The sequence below is a fragment of the Rattus norvegicus genome, chromosome 13 (assembly GCF_021556685.1).
Source record: "Rattus norvegicus strain SHRSP/BbbUtx chromosome 13, alternate assembly SHRSP_T2T, whole genome shotgun sequence".
In the NCBI taxonomy this organism is placed as follows: Eukaryota; Metazoa; Chordata; class Mammalia; order Rodentia; family Muridae; genus Rattus; species Rattus norvegicus.
In genome coordinates, this window is record NC_141546.1 from 96,084,864 (window position 1) to 96,104,848 (window position 19,985).

Genomic DNA, 19,985 nt, shown 5'->3' on the forward strand with positions numbered 1-19,985 from the left:
GGAAAGCAGTGGAGAGAAAAGGAGACCTGGGAGCTTAGTGTTGCTGTAATTGTTAAGGAAACTTAACACGGGTAAGGAGAGGCCCAACTGCACTGGAACAAAGAGAAGGGTGCCCGAGGGCAAGACCCCACAAACGGAGGGTGATCCTAGAAAGCAGCTACTGATGTGCTTCATGGGGACCAGAGTCCACGCCGAGGCAGCCAATCTGACACCCCATAGGGTGCTGGCTTTAGAGGCATGAGGGCTACGAGAGTGAACGGGTTGTGGACTCTTCCTTCATGCTTTCATTCAGCCACTGAGGCCACTTATCAGAGAAACAAAATGAACCTATCAGAATATACCCAAAGATTGAAAAAGGAAACCAAACCGTTCCTGAGATAAATTTTAAGAAACAAAAGTTAGATCAAACTCAAAATTTGGAAAACTCAATACTCAAGCTCTTCGGTTCTTCCCAAACTCCTCTACATCCTAACCAACATACAAGCACAGTGAGCGTCCCGATCCCTGACTTCAGAGATGTAAGAGGATAAAAACCCAAAATGTTCAAGACCATGCTGGAAATAGCTACTGTCAAGTTATGAAGGATCGAGAGTCACATTATGGCTGCACAGTCGTGACGGCGGGGTTTTTAAGGCCAATTCAGAGCATACCTAGAACTGAGCACAGAAACAGCCCCACACTACCAAAGACATTTGCATCACGGCAAAGGCCACGGCGCAGTGCTCAGCGGCTGAATCTCTATTTCCTAATAAAACTATTTCATATCACATACAAAAATTTGGTTGCACTTAAGTTCAGTTGCCTAAATGTGAAACACAAATTAAGCATAATTTAGGACATATGCTTGACCCTGAGTTAAGAAATAAGATCTCTTAAACAGAAGCTCAGGACTTAAGAGCACTGGCTGCTCCTCCAGAGGACCAGGGTTCAACTCCCAGCACCCACATGGCAACTTACAACTGTCTGAAACTCCTGTTCCAAGGGATCCGACACCCTCATACAGATATGTGTGTGTGTGTGTGTGTGTGTAAACACCAATATACATAAAATAAAAATAAATTACTTTTTAAATCTCTCAAATAAATTGAGCCATAATAGAAAAAAAAATCTGATCAGTTACCTTAAAATTTAGACCTTTATTCATCAAAAGACAAAGTTAATGTGCTGGAGAACTTGCTCAGAAGTTAAGAGCATTGACTGCTCTGTAGAGAACCTACGTTTGGTTCCCAGCACCCAAATGGCAACTTACAAGCATCTGTAAGTCCAGTCCAGGGGATCCAGTGCTCTCTTTTAGCCTCTGAGAGCACTGTGTTCACATGGCGCGCACACACACACACACACACACACACACACACACACACCCACACACACACCACATCTATAAAATAAAAGTGTTTTATTTATACTTAATAATTGAATAGAAGATGACAGATCTTGAAAACAAGACACAATTAATATGGTATAAAGTAGCCATGTGTGGTGGCACACACCTTTAATCCCAGCACTTGAGAGGCAGAGGCATGCGGATCTCTGTGAGTTTGAGCCAGTCTGATACACAGTGAGTTCTGAAGCAGCCAGATATGTCTCAAAACAAAATTTATAAAGATAAGCCAGAGTCTGGCAATCACTTTATCTGTGGTATGTGTTTTAAAGAGCTCTATCCAGAGTACAGGAAGAACTGCTACATATCCGTGTACACAGGCATAAAACTCAGCCAATGAACGGGCTACAGTATTGAATGTGCAGCTCACAGGACAGGATCCACGTAGCCAGTAAGCACATGGAGCTGCTGGGCTTCACTGTGGGGCTCACTGTGGGACTATAAATCCTGTCCCAAATGAGATTCCACCTGGCAGCACCACAGGACAGACAGGAAATCCTCACAACTGTTGCTGAGACTATAAAATGGTACAATTATCTTTAAACTGATACTACTCTTCATATATATATACACATATGTGTATATATATGAATATATTTTTATATATGTGTGTGTATATATATACATATATATATGTATATCCTGTATTCCAACATTCATATTTTAACTAAACGACATGTATACAAGCCCAGAATGGTGACAACACACTTCTAACCCCAGCACTTGGGCAGAGACAGGAAGCCTGTGGGTTCATGCCTGGGCTACAGAATAACACTTTCTCAAAGGAAAAAGAGAAATGGATACATAACTGGGCATGCTCTTCTTCTGATCGGTCCAACTACCTTCGGATAAAGAAATCTTAATACACCCATAAAATGTAATGAGAAGGAGTGAGCCTAGCATGTAATGTGGATGAAGCCAGATATTTATAAAATCATCAAGTTTCTGTTTACCTAAAGCCCAAAGGTTACGTAAACAAATAATACCACTTACAAATACACAAGTAAAACGAGAACCGTGTTGACTGGGTATTAGCTTCGGAAGGAAAAAAACTAGTCTGGAGAATCCATCTGCCGTCACCCCTGTGACGTTTACTCCTGTCTTGTGGGCAGGTTGAGTAGCCATCTTACTCTCTTCAGATTCCTCATGGTTCCTCCTATCTCCTTCACGCAGAACTCAACAGCATGCAGTTCTTCATAGGCTGGCGGCCACACAGGAGAAAGACCCTTCCTTCCATCTAAAACCGAATGGCCCCTTGCCTTTCCCAGGGAAACCCCGTTCCTGTAGCCAGCCGCGTCCCTGGTATCTGATCCTTCTCTCACCTCCTCCGGCTCCACTGACTTTTTCCTCTTAACACACTAAGACCTCAGGGAAACAGGAGTGAGGGGGGAAAGGAGCCCGTGTGCGAGCTCGAAACAGAGGTGGCCTGGTCCTAGCTGCTTCTCATTCTGGCAGTGTTGCCATAGGCTCGTCTCTGGACTTTCAGCCTCAGTTTCTCCACCTGAGAAATTAGAGTGTTCGCAGAAATTTAATGAGACTCAATACATGTGCGTGGTAGGTGATGGCAGTAAAATAGAGTCCCTACTGTCAGTTTTCATAGCTCAGGGTGATTGTGCGTTTCCTACACGTGTAGAGCCTGAGAGGGCCTGAAAGGGGCCCCCCTCTTTATGTCTCTTTTCTGTTTCCACCACGTCTTAAATTACTCATCATAACAAAAATCCAACTTGCTTAAATTCTTCCCTCGATCCTTTTAAGAAGTATTTGTCTAAAAGTAATGATTGTGTGGGATCGTTCATGACTCCTTTACCAGACTTAAGGTTGGGCTGGGGCTTCTGAAATGGTAAAAATACTAGTGTTTCCATTTCAGATCCGCCGGTGGCATAACCAAGGGCTGCCTCTCGGCCAGCACTCAGCAGAAAATGCCATCTTGATGAAAAGTACGAAGCAGTGGCCACTGTTGATCGACCCACACAAACAAGCGCTCTGCTGGATCCGCCAGATGGAAGGATCCAGGCTGCAAGAGATTTCTGCTCAAGATAGCAATTACACCAAGAAACTTGTGTTCGCTATGCAATCAGGAGACTCGGTCCTCCTGCAGGTATGTGGCCTGTGTAGCCTGACTCCCCCTTTCTATAGCAGGCTGTGTTGTTATACACAGTGAGCCCAAAGACCAGCGGTTATAAGTGTCTGGGTCCAGGGGCTGGGGATTTAGCTCAGTGGTAGAGCGCTTACCTAGAAAGCGCAAGGCCCTGGGTTCGGTCCCCAGCTCTGAAAAAAAGAACCAAAAAAAAAAAAAAAGTGTCTGGGTCCTTGTTAAATAAATAGATACAGAATTGCATTTACATGGATGTACTGTATACATGAAATATATGTGCCCACATGTGCATATATGCACACACTTCAGTACTTTTATGCATTGTATATGTGTTGTATATGTGCACACATATGCAACTACGCATATAGTTTAGTTCTCTTATGTCTGTCTTTCTCTGCTGGCATCAGCAATGTGCCTTTTCAACTATTTAAGATGAGTGTGTGTGTGTGTCTGTGTGTGTGTGTCTGTGTGTGTGTGTGTGTGTGTGTGTGTGTGTGTGTGTGTGTGTGTGTATTGGTTTTTTTCAGAACATCCCTGAAATGTTCCCTCCCACCCTGAGGGCAATGCTGAAGAAGGACATTTGCCAGACAAGAGGGCAGTCCTACATCAGAATTGACGATACTGAAATTGAATACAACGAAAAGTTCAGGTAGTGCCTCTCAGAGTCAAATCTAGACGTACGTCTGTTTTCGTTTGTTTTGTTTTGTTTTGTTTTGTTTTAAGGTAAGGAACATTGAAAACTGTGTGCTTCAGTCCTGGTAAGCATGATACTAAAGGAGGAGAACAATTGCACCATGAACACCCCTTTGGTTTTGTGAGTTGTGGCTGCCACCCACATTCAGAAAGAGAGTAGGTTTTATCCATGCTGTCAGACTGTACTTGAAGGGAACTATAGCCCTGAACTGAGCTGAGCAGGAAGTCAAGAGGCCTGAAAGCCTGACCCACTTAGCAAAGAGGTCTGATTTGATCCCCACGAACAGCACAATAAAGCCTTGGCCACTTTAAGAAACAAAACTCCAGGGCTGACACGGTGGCTCAGTCACTGAAGTACTTGCTATGAACGCATGAGCATTTGGGTTCAGAACACACATGCGTAAAGGGTGACATATCCTTGTAACCTCAACAAGGGAGGGCAGAGATGACAATTCCAGAGTCCCAATGGCCAACCATCCTTACCTTCTGAGAGATCCCACCTCAGAAAATAAGGTGGTGAGCATTTGAGGAAAATAATTTGAAGTTAGCCTTTAGCTTAGACAGACAGACAGACAGACAGACAGACAGACAGACACACACACACACACACACACACTCCCCTACACAATGCATATAAGCAAACATACATAAATTCATAATAATATTTGGAACAAGAAGAGATTTCGCCTGAGGAGGTAGGAAAATGGAGATCTTAGCAGCAACAGAGACCTCACCTCAGATGATCAGTAATTAGAGTATTGGGCTTCTAGACGGTCAACCACCACCAAAGCCACTGCAGCTGGTGGACTTAAGGGTCCTTTGGCTCTCAAACTCAAACACTGAGTTCCAGGGGAAACAGCAAGGGTGATTTTGGGAAAGAAATGCATTCCAAGCTCGTAGGCGAGACATAAGTGTGGAAGCAAACAGAGCTCCTGTGCAGCAAGAAAGAGCAGGTCACAAGGCTGTGTCGTCATCAAGGGTCCTTATCTAGGGGCTCATCTGGGACACCACTCATCCCACCCACAGGGGCTTCGTATGCCTCACTAGCTTTAAGAGAGGTAACAAGAAGACAGAACCGTGGCCAGTGCCCCTAAACACATTTGATGTTTTGATCTCTGGCCAGGCCTGAAGTGTGGTCAGAACCAGGGCTATTTCTGGTCTCCATTCAAGGACAAGAATGAAGCAACTTCACAAAGAGCTGTTGGGGGTGACAGTCAACAGCCACAGAAACACCGTTCCCAGGGAAGAAGCCTTTTGGGTCATGTGAGACCATTGCTTCTGTGTGGGCAGAAGTAGGACAGTCATAGCAACTGTGGCCAACTGACACCAAGAATGGATGCCTTCCAGAGGGTGGGAAGAGGGTGCTGATTTAAAAGACAAGACTTGGGAACAGAACTCTACACACACACACACACACACACACACACTCTCTCTCTCTCTCTCTCTCTCTCTCTCTCTCTTTCTCTCTCTCTCTCTCTCCCCTCTCTCCTCGCTCTCTCTCTCACATACACACACACATTCTCTCTCTCTCTCTCTCTCTCTCTCTCTCTCTCTCTCTCTCTCTCTCTCTCTCTCTCTCTCTCTCTCTCTCTCTCTGCCTCAGTCTTACCTTTTAAAAATAGAGCATTGCCCTGCTCCAGTAAGTTGCTACATAAACAAGATAAGACCTAGAATCTCAGTCTTCACAGCTTCTCTAAGCCAACACCCTCCGCCCTCCCCTGCCCTCTGCCCAGGTCCTCTTCAGCCAGAGTCCAGAAAGTCCCAAGGAGCTGATACCTCTTGACCCAAATCCCCCACTGTCTTATGCTCTGAGCCTAGAAGCCATTCTTTACAATGAGGTAGTGGTATCAAAACTCCTATGACCATTTGTCTTCCTCCTTGCCTTAGATTAAATAAATCTAGTATGGATTTAATTCGTATCCATTTTTAAACTCTTAAATACAGGCTTGCTCTCATAGCATAAAGCAAAACATACACTGAGCTCAAAGATGAGCAACACTGCAAATGGATCTTTTCACTTCCAGGAAAATACCGTTCATATTTTTTAAACATTTGGTTCCATTGTTTTCTCTGTAAGCCCTTTGAATAACTAGCGTCTTTCTCGTTTTTTAGGTTGTACTTATCTACAGAACTAGAAAACCCCCATTTTTTCCCATCCGTTTATAACTTCGTTACTATCATCAACTTCACGGTGACATTCCAAGGCTTGCAAGATGAACTCCTGTCTACAGTAGTAAGTCACGAAGTTCCGCACTTAGAAAATCAACGGGCCCAGTTATTGGAGAGCATTTCTCTTGATGCCATAACTCTGGAGGAACTGGAGGATAAAACATTGACCTTGCTCCAGAAAACAGAAGGTAAGGAAGGAAACTTAGCACAATCAAGAGACTTTAAAGTCAAGGAAAAGCCGTGAGTTTATCTTCTGATTGGTAACAAAAATGCCGAGTCTCTGCTAGTACCAGATATCCAGTCAGAATGGGTGAGCCCTGCCCGTCAGCCCTGAGTCAGCCGTGAATGTTAACTCCGTTTGGTGCTCACATCTGACCACCAAACACTTGACCTAAAGTTTTAAGCAAATCTTAGCAAGGCTGATTGACTCCCTCCCAGTGCTGTGCTCACCCCAAGCACCTCCTGCTACCTCACGCCTCAGGGCTGGCTGCAGACACCAAAAGGTTAGGGCCACCAAGTGTTAACCCTAAAGGACCTTTCGTAGAGAACAATCAGGTTAAAATATGGCATTTATGAGCAAAGGAGTCACAATTGTTTTCCTTTTGCTGGGAGAATATCTAAGAATATCTTTTGTAGCAGTAAAAAGTTTGTGCTAACTTCCCAGCTCACACGGACATAACTCTGCCGAAGCCAACCGGGACAAAGTGCCGTCTACCTCACCCTGAACTGTCTCTGCATTTTAATCTGTGTCCCATGAGGAGACGCCGTATGTTTCTCACATAAAGCAGCTCTCGAGGTTACATGTAGAACTTGTCTATAAGCTTAGTGCACTTGTTTCCCTTGGTTTTTAATACAAATGTCCAGAGAGGCACCTGACCGACCTTGAGTGTCACAGACAGGTTCTGCCTTCTATTCCTTTTTATGGTTTGGTTTTTTAAAGAAGAATCTGAGAAGTCCAGGCTATCCTCAAGGTGGCATTCTTCTGCCTTAGCCTCCAGTGCTGGGATTGGAGCCCGGCACACCCCACCCCTGTAGATTTACTTTTTATATTCACTGTGGTTAACCAATTACTGTTGGCCAAATCTAAAGGGGCCTGGCTTGGAGTAAAGCCTGGTGTTACCAGATTCTTTACCAAAGTAAGCTGAAAACTAGGAGGCTGGAGCGGTGTCTCTGCAGTGAAGGTGGCTGCGCTTCCCGGGGCCCGGGTTTGGTTCCCAGCTCCCACTTGGCAGCTCGCAAGCATCTGTAAATTCAGTTCCAGGGGCTCTGACGCCCCCTTGTGATCTCGATGGGTCCTGCACTCACATGGTACACACACATGCAGGCAAAACATTCATATGCATAGAATAAAAATAAATCTTTAAAATAAAAATAAAAAAAACAAGACTCATCTATAGCCCTAAGTATGGCTACAATCTTTTGTTCCATAACATCATGGCGGGGCAGTTTATTGATTTGTTTGTTAATTTTTTTACTCTGCAGAGCCTTTGCAAGTATATTATGGCTTCTGGTTTCGTGTTTCTGTGGGACTCCTGAGTGTACAATCGAGTGTTTCTCTGTGTCTTCCTCTGTGTCCTGTGCCTTCTCTGGGGCTCTCTTCCTTCTCTTTTGTTTTATCCTGTAATGATATGTTTGTTTTTGTCTTATCTTATTACACTTTATTTTATTATCATCCCTTAGAAGCCAGTTTGTTTTCTAATGAGAGACAGGAAGGGGTGTGCCCAGGTGGGAGGGGAAGGGGGCAGGATCTTGGAAGAGAAGAAGAGGAGAAACCATAACCACAATAAAATCTATTTTCAATAAAAGAAAAAACAAACCTTGATGGGGTTTGGTGTTCGTCTGAGTGCTCTGCAGTGCATACACAGGGCACCAGTTGGGCCAGCGAGGTGCAGAGGCACGGGCGCTGACGTTCTGTGACCCACTCATAGGAAGCAACTGAAAATAGTTTAACGCCCATCAGAGAGGCGCGTGCATCTTTTGTGCCTTCATATTTTTATATTCATGCCCTGCTAGGTGTTGGCTCTATTAGAGCATTGAGATAATTCTAGCTGCTAGCACCGACCAAAATTGAGTTTTAATTAAAAATCCTTTTTAAATGTTTTACTTTGTAATTAGGTGCACCCAAGAGGAGTGTACAGGTGCCTGCAGAGCCCAGAAGAGGTAGAGATTTGAGCCACCCAACGAGGTGCTAGGAATTTGACATGAGTGCTGAGAAGAGAACGTTGGTCCTCTGCAAGAGCAGTGTATACCCTTAATCCATGAGCCATCTCTCCAGCACCCATAATTGTTCTTTAAAAATGTAACTAAAAAGCCAGGTGTGGTGGCACATGCCTTTAATCCCCGCACTTGGAACACAGAGGCAATTTGGGACTTCGTGAGTTCAAGACCAGCCTAGTCTATATTGCAAGATTGGTCTCAAAGAAAGGGAGGCAGGAAGGGAGGAAGGGAGGGAGGGAAGAAGAAAAGAAGGAAGGAAGGAAGGAAAGTTTGTAATGAAAATCCAAGGGGCCCTTTGAAATAAAGAAGTGGGAAGAATTTCTTGGTCTAATGTTCTGCTTATTCAAAAGTTGCAAACTGATAACAGTTGAGGAATGACCCTCGCTAGTCAAATGAAAATAGCAGAATATATTACATAATGGTATGCTTGTTGCGGTCTAGATTGGGGGATGGGCTAGTGATCAAACCCCAGGGTCTTGTACATGCAGGTAAATTCTCCAACCACTGAGCTACACTCCCACCATCTGTGCTTTGTGTGTGTGTGTGTGTGTGTGTGTGTGTGTGTGTGTATGTGTGTGTGCGTGTGTGTGCATGCGTATAAGGTCAAATGTATTGTTTATGATGAAATTGTTACTATGTTGCTGTAATAAAATAGAATTCAGAAAGAGTTTTTTAAAGAAGACAGGAGTGGAACCTGCACACTGAGAATCATATTTCTTATAAGTATGACATACTCATTTCAAATCTTTCAGAGTAACTCTCCCCTGAAGTCCACGCCCACCCTTGGCTCTGTCTTTTCTTTTTCTGAGCTCCTCTTTCTCTCCTAAGCCTCATGTTTTAGCCTAAATTAAACTTCCTTTGATGAAACTTCCAACTCTGCTTTACTAGGAAAAGAAGAACAAACCCGACAAAAAGCCTATGGTGAAAGCTGTCACGATGCCCAGAGCAGGGAAGTTGCCATTTCAAGAGGTTTTCACTTAAATTCCTGATTTGTTCATTTTTAGGAAGTGTGTTAGATGATGAAGAGATTGTAGAAACCCTGAGAAAATCCAAAATTACTTCCAATGAGATTTCCAAACGCATCAAAAAAACAGAAAAAGCAGAGAGTGAAATTCAAGCAACTCGCAAGAACTACCTTCCCATCGCCACGCGGGGCGCCCTGCTTTACTTCGTGGTGGCCAGCCTCAGGCAGGTGGGGTATATGTACCAGTTCTCCCTGGAGTGGCTCCGGAAGGTTTTTGTTTCCTCTACAGTTTCCAAAACCAAAGACGAAAAGCCTGATTGGAAGACAGATGACACTTCTCAGGAAAAAGTCGATGAGGTTTCCCTAAGTCCCTCAGACCAAGAGAACCTGGAGAGTGAGAGGACTCCCTTAGCTGAGAATATCAAAAATGTGATAGACACGCTGACAAGAAATGTGTTTAAGGTGGGTTTCCCAGCACTGCCTCTCAGGCTCGCATGACAGACGCGGTCTCTGAAGGTGCCCTCGTGTGACAGATGTGGTCTCTGTAGGTGGTCTCTTCGGCTCTATTTAATGAGCATAAACTCTGCTTCTCCTTCCGACTTTGCACGACCATCATGAGGGATCATTCCAGTGACACTCTGACAGCAGACGACATAGGATTCCTACCAGAAGAGGAATGGAACATCTTTTTATATACTGGCATTTTGATAAATATTAAAAATATATTCTCCAAGCCTAGACTAAATAGTAAGTACAAGTAATGTCTCTGAATGTATTTAAAAAACACTAAAATATGTTTCCTTGTAAAATATTAAAAGGTTTTGAGGGTTTCTACTCTGTAATTGAGCTAAGTTCTATATCAGGTTCACCAGTGTGTGAGCATGCAGTTACACGCAGCCACACGCAGCCACACGTAGCCACACACAGTCACACACAGTGCTTTATTTGCTTGTGAGAAACAAGCAAGCCTAGAACTCATGAACCCCCTGACTCATTTTTGAGTGAATAGATAGTAAATAAATAAATCATAACTGGCAAGATCATGGTGGTCGGAACGTAAAGCAGAAGGCCTAGTTGTAGTGAATAGGGACACACATTGATTACCATGCCATCAGGCCCCTTCCTGAATAATGATATTTTGTTTACTATTGAAATCTTGAGCCATCAAGCATACCTATCTGTGGTAGTTTGAGTAAGAGTGGCCCCCAGAGGCCTGTGTGTTTGAGTATTTGGTCCCCAGTTAATGGAACTGTTTAAAAAGGATTGGGGGTGTGGCCTTGTTGGAGGAGCTGGATCATTGAGGGTGGGGTTTAAGGTTTCAAAAGTCCATGCCAGGCCCAAAGTCTCCCTGTCCCTGTCCCTCTTCCTGTCCCTCTCCCTGTCCCCTCTCCCACTCTCCCTGTCCCCTCTCCCCCGTCTCCTTCTCCCTGTCCCTGTCCCTGTCCCTTGCCCTCTCCCTCTCCCTCTCCCTCTCCCTCTTCCCCTCTCCCTCTCCCTCCCCCTCCCCCTCTCCCTCCTGCTTGTAGATCAGGATGTAAAGCTCTCAGCTACTGCTCCAGCCCCATGCCTGCCTGTCTGCTTCCTGCCATGATGATCATGGACTGACCCTCTGAAACTGTGAACAGGACCCTAATTAAATGCTTTATTTTAAAAGAGCTGCCTTGATCATGGTGTCTCTTCAAAGCAATAGAACAATAAGTAAGACGCTGTACTTAATTAATGACTGAATTTTTTTTCTTTTCTTTTTGTTTGTTTTATTTTGTTTTGTTAGGGTAGACTTAGCTGTATTGGAACTCATTCTGAGACCAGGCTGGCATCAAATTCAGAACTCAGAGATCAGCCCGCCTCTGCCTCCCAATTGCTGGAATTAAAGGCGTGCGCCACCACTGACGTCATGACTCAACCTTTTAAGCTCTGTTATAGCAAAAGCAATGCTGAGAGGGAAATGTATGATGTAAATATATAAAAGTAGATCTCAGGATTGGAAAATGGCTCAACAGTAAGAGCATATACTTCCTACAAAAGACTCAAATTTAGATCTAGTATTCACATCAGGCAGGCCACAGCTGCATACGACTCCAGTTCCGTGAGGATCTGATGCCTGCCAATACCTGGACACGCACGCACATACCCTCATACAGGCAGACACACATACCAACAATTTAAAAACTAAAATGTTTAAAAAAGTGTGAATGTCTCACACTTTCTCGTTTAAAACTTGTTATAAGAGTGCATTTCTATTGAATAAGTAGGTTATGTTCACATAAAAGCAGATAAATAAGGGGCTGGGCAGAGCTCAGTGTTTAAGAGCTCATTCTTCTTAGAGAGGGCCCAGGTTTGGCTACCAGCACCCACCCTGGGTGGCTCACAATTGCCTGTAACTCCAGCTCAGGGAGACCTAGTGCCCTCTTCTGGCGTCTTTGGGCAACTGCACTCACACGCATGTTCACCCACACAGACATGCACGTGTATACATATATTTAAAATAAAATTTTAAATAATTTAAAATAAAATAGTTTAGAATAAAAATAAGTCTTTAAAAAGAGAAGTCAATGTCATAGAATAAAGAGCCCAGAAATTAACTTATATATTTGCGTTCAATTATTGGGAAAATTGAATGGGCACATGTAAAAGACTGAACTTGGACCTTTATTTATACCAAATACAAGCATTAAGTCTAAAGGGATTAGAGATTCAAATGTAAGGTCTGAAGCTATAAAAGATTGAGCAGAGGGAGACGATGGCTCAGTTGGCAAAGTGCCTTCTGTACAAACATGAGTGAGTAAGTTCAGATTCCCAGCACCCACATCAAAAGCCAGGCACAACTACGTGTGCCTGTAGCCAAGCTCACTGGCCAACCAGTGGCACTGACTCTGTGAGCTTCAGGGTCACTGAGAGATGATATTTCAAAATCTGAGCAAAATCACCAGCCATTGATCTCTGGCCACTGCATGTGTACACATGTGCCAGCACACACACATGAACACACCACACACACAGACACACCACACACACACACACACACACACACACACATACTACACATACTCCAACATACACTCACACCACACATACATATACACACACAACATACACATACCACCACACACATACACATACCATACACACACATATACACACCACACACACAACACACACCACTCACACTACACATACTCCAACACACACACACATTCACACCACACATACACCACACACATACATACATAGCACACACACTACCACACACACAACATACACGTACTCACACATACTTTTTTAAAAGTCCTATCAGGTAACAAAGAAAAAGGTCTATGTTATTGGTATTAGTCACTAGTACAAAACACCTAAAAGAAATAATTTCAGGAAAGAAGGAATTATTTAGGTTCACACTTTCAAGAGTGTTAGACTCTCGGGACATTGATCTGAGGAATGAGATCAGGGGCTTTCCAGCACAGCTCAGCCACACCTCAGTGGATCAGGAATAGCAAGCCTGGGCTAGAACCAGAAGCAGAAGTGGATTTTCACTGTTAAAACCCACCCTACTAGCAGGCCCTTCCTTATAAGTCCCAGAGGTTCTAAACATCCCAGACATAGCTGCTGGCCAAGGACCACCCTTCCGCCCGTGTGCCTGTGAGGAGCACTGGCTGTGGCAGTGGCCTCTAACCTTTATGTACCCCTGGTGGAATTGAGACTATGAAGACTAGAATGACATTTCCCCAAAACATTAAAGACAGAAAAGTCGGTTAACTCAACAATCCCACTCTAGCTGTATGTCCAAAGGATCGTAGCAGAATCTGGAAGGCATACTGGAGGTTGTATTCATAGTGGTGCATTTATGATAGTGGACAGGTGTATGTAGCCACGTGTCTGCCAACGGATGGAGGGGTCAGCAAACTTTGACCTTATAGCAGTTGGAATAGGATTAAAAAGAAACGCGATCCCGTCACACACTGGAGGATGACTGGGCCTTGATAATGTTTGTTGAATGGGGTAAGACAGTCACAAAAATAGAAACACCATCCTATGAGGTATCTGAGGACGTCACTTTACATAAACAGAATAGGCTGTTGGCCATCAGAGCGTGGAGGAGGAGAGGGGAGGGGAGTTGTATGTGACTGCAGAACAGATTATGCAGTACAGAGGTCCATGCTGAAAGGGTTAAAATGGTCAGTGCTGGCTGTCATTTCTTCCATAACAAAACGTATCCAGTCAGTACGTCTGGCTGTTGCAGTGCTGGAAACAGAACTCGTGGCTTCATGCACGCTGGACAAGCGTCCTGCCTTTGAGCTGCAGCCCCAGCCCCTCTAGATTTTTGCATGTTATGTGGTTCTTTGCTCAACCATCTCCTCTGTATCGAGTCACTGGAAGGTGCAGGGTCTCTCCCTCCTGTGACTGGTTGCCCCTCTCTAATAGGTATCTTTGAAATACGGAGAAAGGAGCATCTCCAGTGGGTGCTGGACCTCAGGTGGAGACAGTGCCAGTACATCAGCAACCAAATGGAGTCCTTCTCCCTCCTGTGCAAGTCACTCCTGTCAAATGAGCAGCAGTGGAACGCCTTCAGGGACTCGAAGGCCGTGTACTCCCTACTAAGCCTGCCTTTCTTCTCAGATGAACCCTCACTTCAGAAAACACCCAGATCGGCGAAGGAGGGTAGGGACCCTTAGCTCTTTAACCTAACCTTACTAAATGTGTGCGGGCATGCGCCGATTTTCAGTGTGTGAAGGTAGCCTCGTGCCGTGGTGCCCACCTCTAATCCCAGCACTCCGGAGGCAGAGGCAGGTGCATCTCTGAGCTTGAGGCCAGCCTGGTCTACAGAGTGAGAGCCAGGACAGCCAGGGCTACACAGGGAAATTCTGTCTCAGACAAACAAACCAAAATGGTAGATCTCACCAAACAGTAGTGAGGACGTCTCTGTGTTCTACATGGCACGTTTGAAACTGGGCAAGCCTCACGATAACCTTAGCAAGGAATTTTTATGAACGACGCTGTTTAGGTGAGAGGCCGGTAGGATTCTGGCCTCTGGGAACATTCGACATGGCAGCATGTCATTACGGCACACAGGTTGGTCCTGAGCCTTGCATGGATGGACTCCTCATTTGATGGAGCACACATGTGTTCTATAAAAGTTACGCAGGAGCTGGACACACAGCCCAGTAGGACAGCATTCGCCCCACATAGCAGATGGGTTCAGTCCCCAGGGCATGAAAAGAAAGAAAAAGTTACCCATGAAAAGCCCGGTAAGCCCCGGGGAAGAGCTGCCCAGAAAGTGGGTCTTTACGGGTTGCCATTTTGTCATAGCACCTACTCTTCTTTCTTCATTGAACTCTGCTCTCTGTTTTTCTTGCCACCTTTCCCTACGGTACCCCACCCCACCCCACCCCCACCGTGGGATGCAGCCTGGCTTCTTTCCTGCCACCTATTTCTCCATTTTTTTGTTTACTTGCAGAGTTTTGCTACAATGCACAGTAACTTGGTATAATAGCATCGGCATTCGCACGCCGATGAGGGTAACTCTCTCTGTCTGAAATTCCAGAAGTAGAAATGCTGGCTGGTAGCCCCTGCCAAGTTGACTTCTTTAAAAATCCAGGTTATATATTTTCGCCAGTGGTGTGCTCACCCCTTATCTTTTCTCTAACTTTTTTATTCTTGATTAAGTGTGTGTGGCGGGGGGGGGGGGGTGTCCACGTGAATGCAGGTGCCCACAGAGGCCAGAGGTCTCGGACTCCCCTGCAGCTGGAATTAACAAATGTTGGTGAGTCACCTGACATGGGCGCTGGGATTCTAACCTGCGTCCCCAGGAAGAGCACCGTGTGATCTTAACGGCCGAGCCATCTCTCCAGCCCAGGTGCCCGTTTTTTGATTAGAAGTTTGCCCTTTTTTGAGTTGTACCCACTTGAAAAGTTAACACTTCAATTTTAACACACCCTGTTGGCAAGTACTTCCCAAAGGGGTATTGGCGATGTAATTTGCCTAGTCGCACATGGACTTTAACCATTTTCACAGTGAATCACTTACCTCTTTTTTGGTGACTACTGATGTCGATCGTTTCTTTTGTATACGGGTATTGTTCGTTGGCTGAAAGGACCTGTAATAGGCGACGTGTATGTCATCAGTTTATTTTTATTTTTCCCTCCTCCCTGCTTTTCCACTTCTAATGAAGAAGCCCTGCCCCCACACACTATTACTTCATTTTGTGTGTGGGTCACTGTTGTTATTTTGTTTTGTCGCATTTGTCACTAATCTTTCTGCGATCCATAAGATGTTCTAATATAAGACAAAAAGAGTCAGTAACTTTTATGTGAAAAGAACAAACTCAGTTAACTCTTCTTGTAAAGTGAGGATCTTTTTATTTTGTAAAGAACTCGGAGTTTACCTACTCATGGTTGAACTCACACATAAGTAGGCAGGTTAGACCTGCGTCTACTCCCTGATGAAAGGGTGGTTAGTGTTGCCCAGGTCCTAGGACTAACGCTCACTTGTTTAACACGCCATGTTTCCTTTGGTGACTTTAAAACGTAAGTGTGTATCATAACGTATTGTAGTAGCACACCTGTCCTGTTGCTAATTTCATTCTCTTTCTCTTGGTGATATGTAGCCGAACTTCTGGATGAAAATGACGAAATGCTTCACCCTATAACTTTTCCTTGGGAAAAACTCACTCAATTTCAAAGGCTTATCTTGGTAAGATATGCTAAGTCAAAAGATTAAGATACTAAATACCCCAAGTAAATTTATCGGTAGTTTGAACCCCTCAAAATTAATTTATAAACAAAATATACTTGACTTTGAAAGCTTAAGTTTACCAAGCCTTACTGGAGGAGGGCACCAGCATTCCACTCTGATGTTCTGTCCTGCAGTGATCATGTCCCTAATTCATCCTCCGTGGACGAGATGAAGCCCTGAGGGACGAACTGGGTTGCTCACTGCCACCACTGTCTCCCTGTACTTTTGAGACTCATCCCCCCTACAGCACTTAGTTTCTGCCCTCCTCCTCTATGCTGTAATTACAGGAACAGAACCAGTCCTTTAGGGAGAAGGCAGCAGCTGCCCAATCTGGTTATGACTGGTAATGTGTCTGATTCCTGGGTTTAATGTCCAGAAGCATATGGTTGACTCACAGCTAAATCACATTCACCAAACTGGCACTTAAGAAGGCACCATCTCATATAGCTGAAGTAGAGAAGAGAGGGGGAAAGGGAGGAGGACGGGGAGGGAGAGGTGAAGAGGGAGGGGAAGGGGAAGGGAAGGAGGGAAAGGAAGGGAGGGAGAGAGACGGAGAGGAAGGGGGAAGGGGAGAGGGGAAGGGAGGGAGGGAGAGAGGGAGGGAAAGGGGGAGGAAGGGAAAGTGGGGAGGGAGAGAGATGGAGCCGGAAGGGGAGGGGGAGGAAGGGGAGGGAGGGAGAAAAAAGGGGAGGGAGGGAAAGGGGAGAGGGAGAGAGATGGAGCGGGGAGGGGGGAGTGGGAGGAAGGGGATGAAAGGAAAGAGAAGGAGGGAAAGGGAGAGGGCTTTCTTTTTTCATGTTTTTTTTATTTAGGCTGCAAGCAGAAGGTATGGCCCAGATTAGATGTGGGTCTTCCCACCTCAAAGATCCAGATTAGGAGTGGGTCTTCCCACTTCAAACTAAACAAAAATCCTGCCCCCAGATGTGTCTCACTTTGAGGTTTTAGTTATTTCCAAATGTAGTCAAGTTGACAACCAAGAATAGCCATCTGGGGAGGGGGGCTTGGGGGGGCGGTGACAATGATGAACAGATAGGCTCATCCGGAAAATTTCCACAAGTATCTGTGGTTCCTTGTGAAAAATAATTTAGAAAGGGGGAGAATGAAATATAATTCACCATAATGTTCTTTCTTCTGTCTTCCTCTCCCTTCTACCCCTCAAAAACAAAGTTTTTGTGATTAAAACTCCCCCAAGTGCCCAAAAGGTCATTAAAGACGGGAGGCTCAGCAGCTTGATGGTGGCCACAGATCAGGATCCCACTTCAGAGCCTGGCTTCTCAGCAAGGAAGCTGTCAGTCCAGTCTGATCATTGTGGTGGTTTGAATAAGAAAGCCTCCCTCCAGTAGGCTCATCCTTCTGAATGCTGAGTCATCAGGGAGTGGCACTGCTTGAGAAGGATTAGGAGGTGTGGCCATGCTGGAGTGGGCATGACCTAGTTGGAAGAAGTTGTATCAAAGGAGGTTGCCTTTGGTGTTTCAAAAGTCCATGCCAATCCAGTCTCTGCCTCTCTCTCTCCCTCTCCCTTTCTCCCCTCTCCCCAGACCACCCCCCACCCACCCCCACCCTGTCTCTCTGCTTATTGATCAGGGCGTAGCTCTCAGCTACTTCTCCAACACCATGCTTGCCTACCACCATGCTTTCTGGCATAGTGGATTAAGCCTCTGAAAATGGAAATAAGCCCCCAATTAAAGGATTTATTTTTATAAGAGTTACCTTGGTCATGGGATCTTTTCACAGAAACAGAACAAAGACTAAAGACACTGACTGATGAGAACACTGTCTCATTAACTCTGTGGGAATCTGTTGTGGTTTGTGTATGAGGCAGTCTTCACCGGGGAGTTCTGCACTCACCACTCATGTACTATATGTGCACCCAGCATGGGTCACACGTCCACAGCTCTCTGCAGACCTCTATTCTGTCCCACTTAAACTTACGGACTAGGCCATTGATTTTTGTCTATGAATGGAAGGATAATGTATCTTCCAGTTGGATTATCCTGGGTCTTCCAACTCCAAACAATACGGGTTCTTCTTGCTCTAGACAAGAACAGTGGAACAGGAAAAATATCCTTTTGCAGGGCAAGAGGGCACAACACTGACCTGTGGAAGGGCTGCGCAGGGGCCACAAGGTAGCTGGGGGTGGGAATGAGGAGGTAGGGGTGAGAAGACCCACCAGTGGTCAGGAACCCCCTTCCCCAACAGCATGCCAGGAAACTCTGGCTAGAGCTCTGATTTCACTTTCACCTCGGGGGAGAGCCCCCTGAGTAGATTTTTAAATTCACCTTGTCTTCTTTTTTCTTTTTCAGATTAAAATTCTTCGGCCAGACCGTTTAGAAAGTTCAATAAAAAAATTTATAACTGAAAAAATGGGAAGTGAATATATCCCCGATACTACAATTAATCTGAAAGAGTCATTTAGCGAGTCTACTGCTCAAACACCACTGATCCTCACCTGCTCCTACGGTGAGGGAAGCTACCTCCCAGTCCTGGCACCTGCTCTGAGGACTGCTGCTCCCTCAGATAATCCCAGCACTCAGGAAGTGGGGGACAAAAGGATCCTAAATTCAAAGTCATCCTCAGCTTTGAATTTTTTTAGGCTAGCCAGTGCATGACCGTACCTGGAAAAACAGCACCCCCTTCCCCCAAAAAGGGGGTTGTGGAGAAGTAAACTTGGTGACCAGTTCTTCTATGTTTAAAGCCTCATGTCTTCCTCACATATCTGAAAAGGGATTTAAATTTTAAGCTATATTAAGGATAAGTCTTTATATATATATATATATATATATATATATATATGTATATATATATGTGTGTGTGTATGTGTGTGTGTATATATGTATATATGTGTATATATATGTGTGTGTATGTATATATGTGTGTATATATATATGTGTGTGTATGTGTGTGTGTATATATATATATATATATATATATATATATAAAGAACCAAGATTATAAAATGTATCAGAGCTAATTAATTCTCTTGTAGACAATATCTGCAAGCACATGGTATTCTTCTGAGAGTTGGGATCACCCCTTAAATATCTTAACTGTTTCCATTCACAGTGATCTCTAACCCTTAACTCTATGAAGCAATGTGTTTGTTAGGGTCACATCAGTCTGTTCCCGAGACATGGTCCTTGTATTTGGCTCACAATGAACTGGTTTTCTGGCTCCTGTCTTAAAAGAAGCCGGGAAGTAGGTTGTGTGTCCCTCTAACTCCCACCTTGGATGTCTGCTCTGCTCTGCAGGCCTTCAGAGAGCCTTCCTTTCCCTCAAGTCTTCACACACTGCAAACCAGGGCACTCTGGAGTGCCCCCTCGCCCTAGAAGCTTCCCCACTTGATCATGGGGCACCAGGCTGTGACCAGCCCCTGTAAAGATACCCTCTGCTTATTAGAAACTTCCCTCACCATGGCCCACTCGCCATCCCCAACCCCATTCAACAGCAGGAGATAGACTCCTCTCTTTAGGAGCTAGCTAAGGTTTTACAACGCACTGTTCCTAAGACACTTTGGCTGCCCAAACCTGTGCACACAGTTTGCCTGCTCAAATCTAGCCTCAAGAATGGTGTTTAAAAAAAAAAAAAATGATGTTGCAGCTGGGTTAGCGGTCATTGTGAGCATTTGTGGTGCTCATCACCAGACAGCAAAGGGACAAGCAGATCCAGGCATGACAACCAGCCACACGTCCCTCCACTCATAAGCTGCTACCTTTCCCAGACATTGGGAAACTTGCACCATA

The 19,985-nt window shown here is 44.9% G+C and overlaps 1 protein-coding gene across 1 annotated transcript in view; it reads left to right on the plus strand.

The window, feature by feature from the left end:
• The window catches only part of Dnah14 (dynein axonemal heavy chain 14), a 215,863-nt gene that overhangs the window by 168,527 nt on the left and 27,351 nt on the right, over positions 1 to 19,985 (plus strand). The window contains exons 67-74 of the mRNA NM_001447370.1: positions 3,249 to 3,479; positions 4,004 to 4,125; positions 6,282 to 6,526; positions 9,560 to 9,981; positions 10,068 to 10,266; positions 13,936 to 14,172; positions 16,118 to 16,203; positions 18,549 to 18,705. Of these exons, the coding sequence (NP_001434299.1) occupies positions 3,249 to 3,479; positions 4,004 to 4,125; positions 6,282 to 6,526; positions 9,560 to 9,981; positions 10,068 to 10,266; positions 13,936 to 14,172; positions 16,118 to 16,203; positions 18,549 to 18,705 (1,699 nt within the window). The remainder of the gene's footprint in view (positions 1 to 3,248; positions 3,480 to 4,003; positions 4,126 to 6,281; positions 6,527 to 9,559; positions 9,982 to 10,067; positions 10,267 to 13,935; positions 14,173 to 16,117; positions 16,204 to 18,548; positions 18,706 to 19,985) is intronic.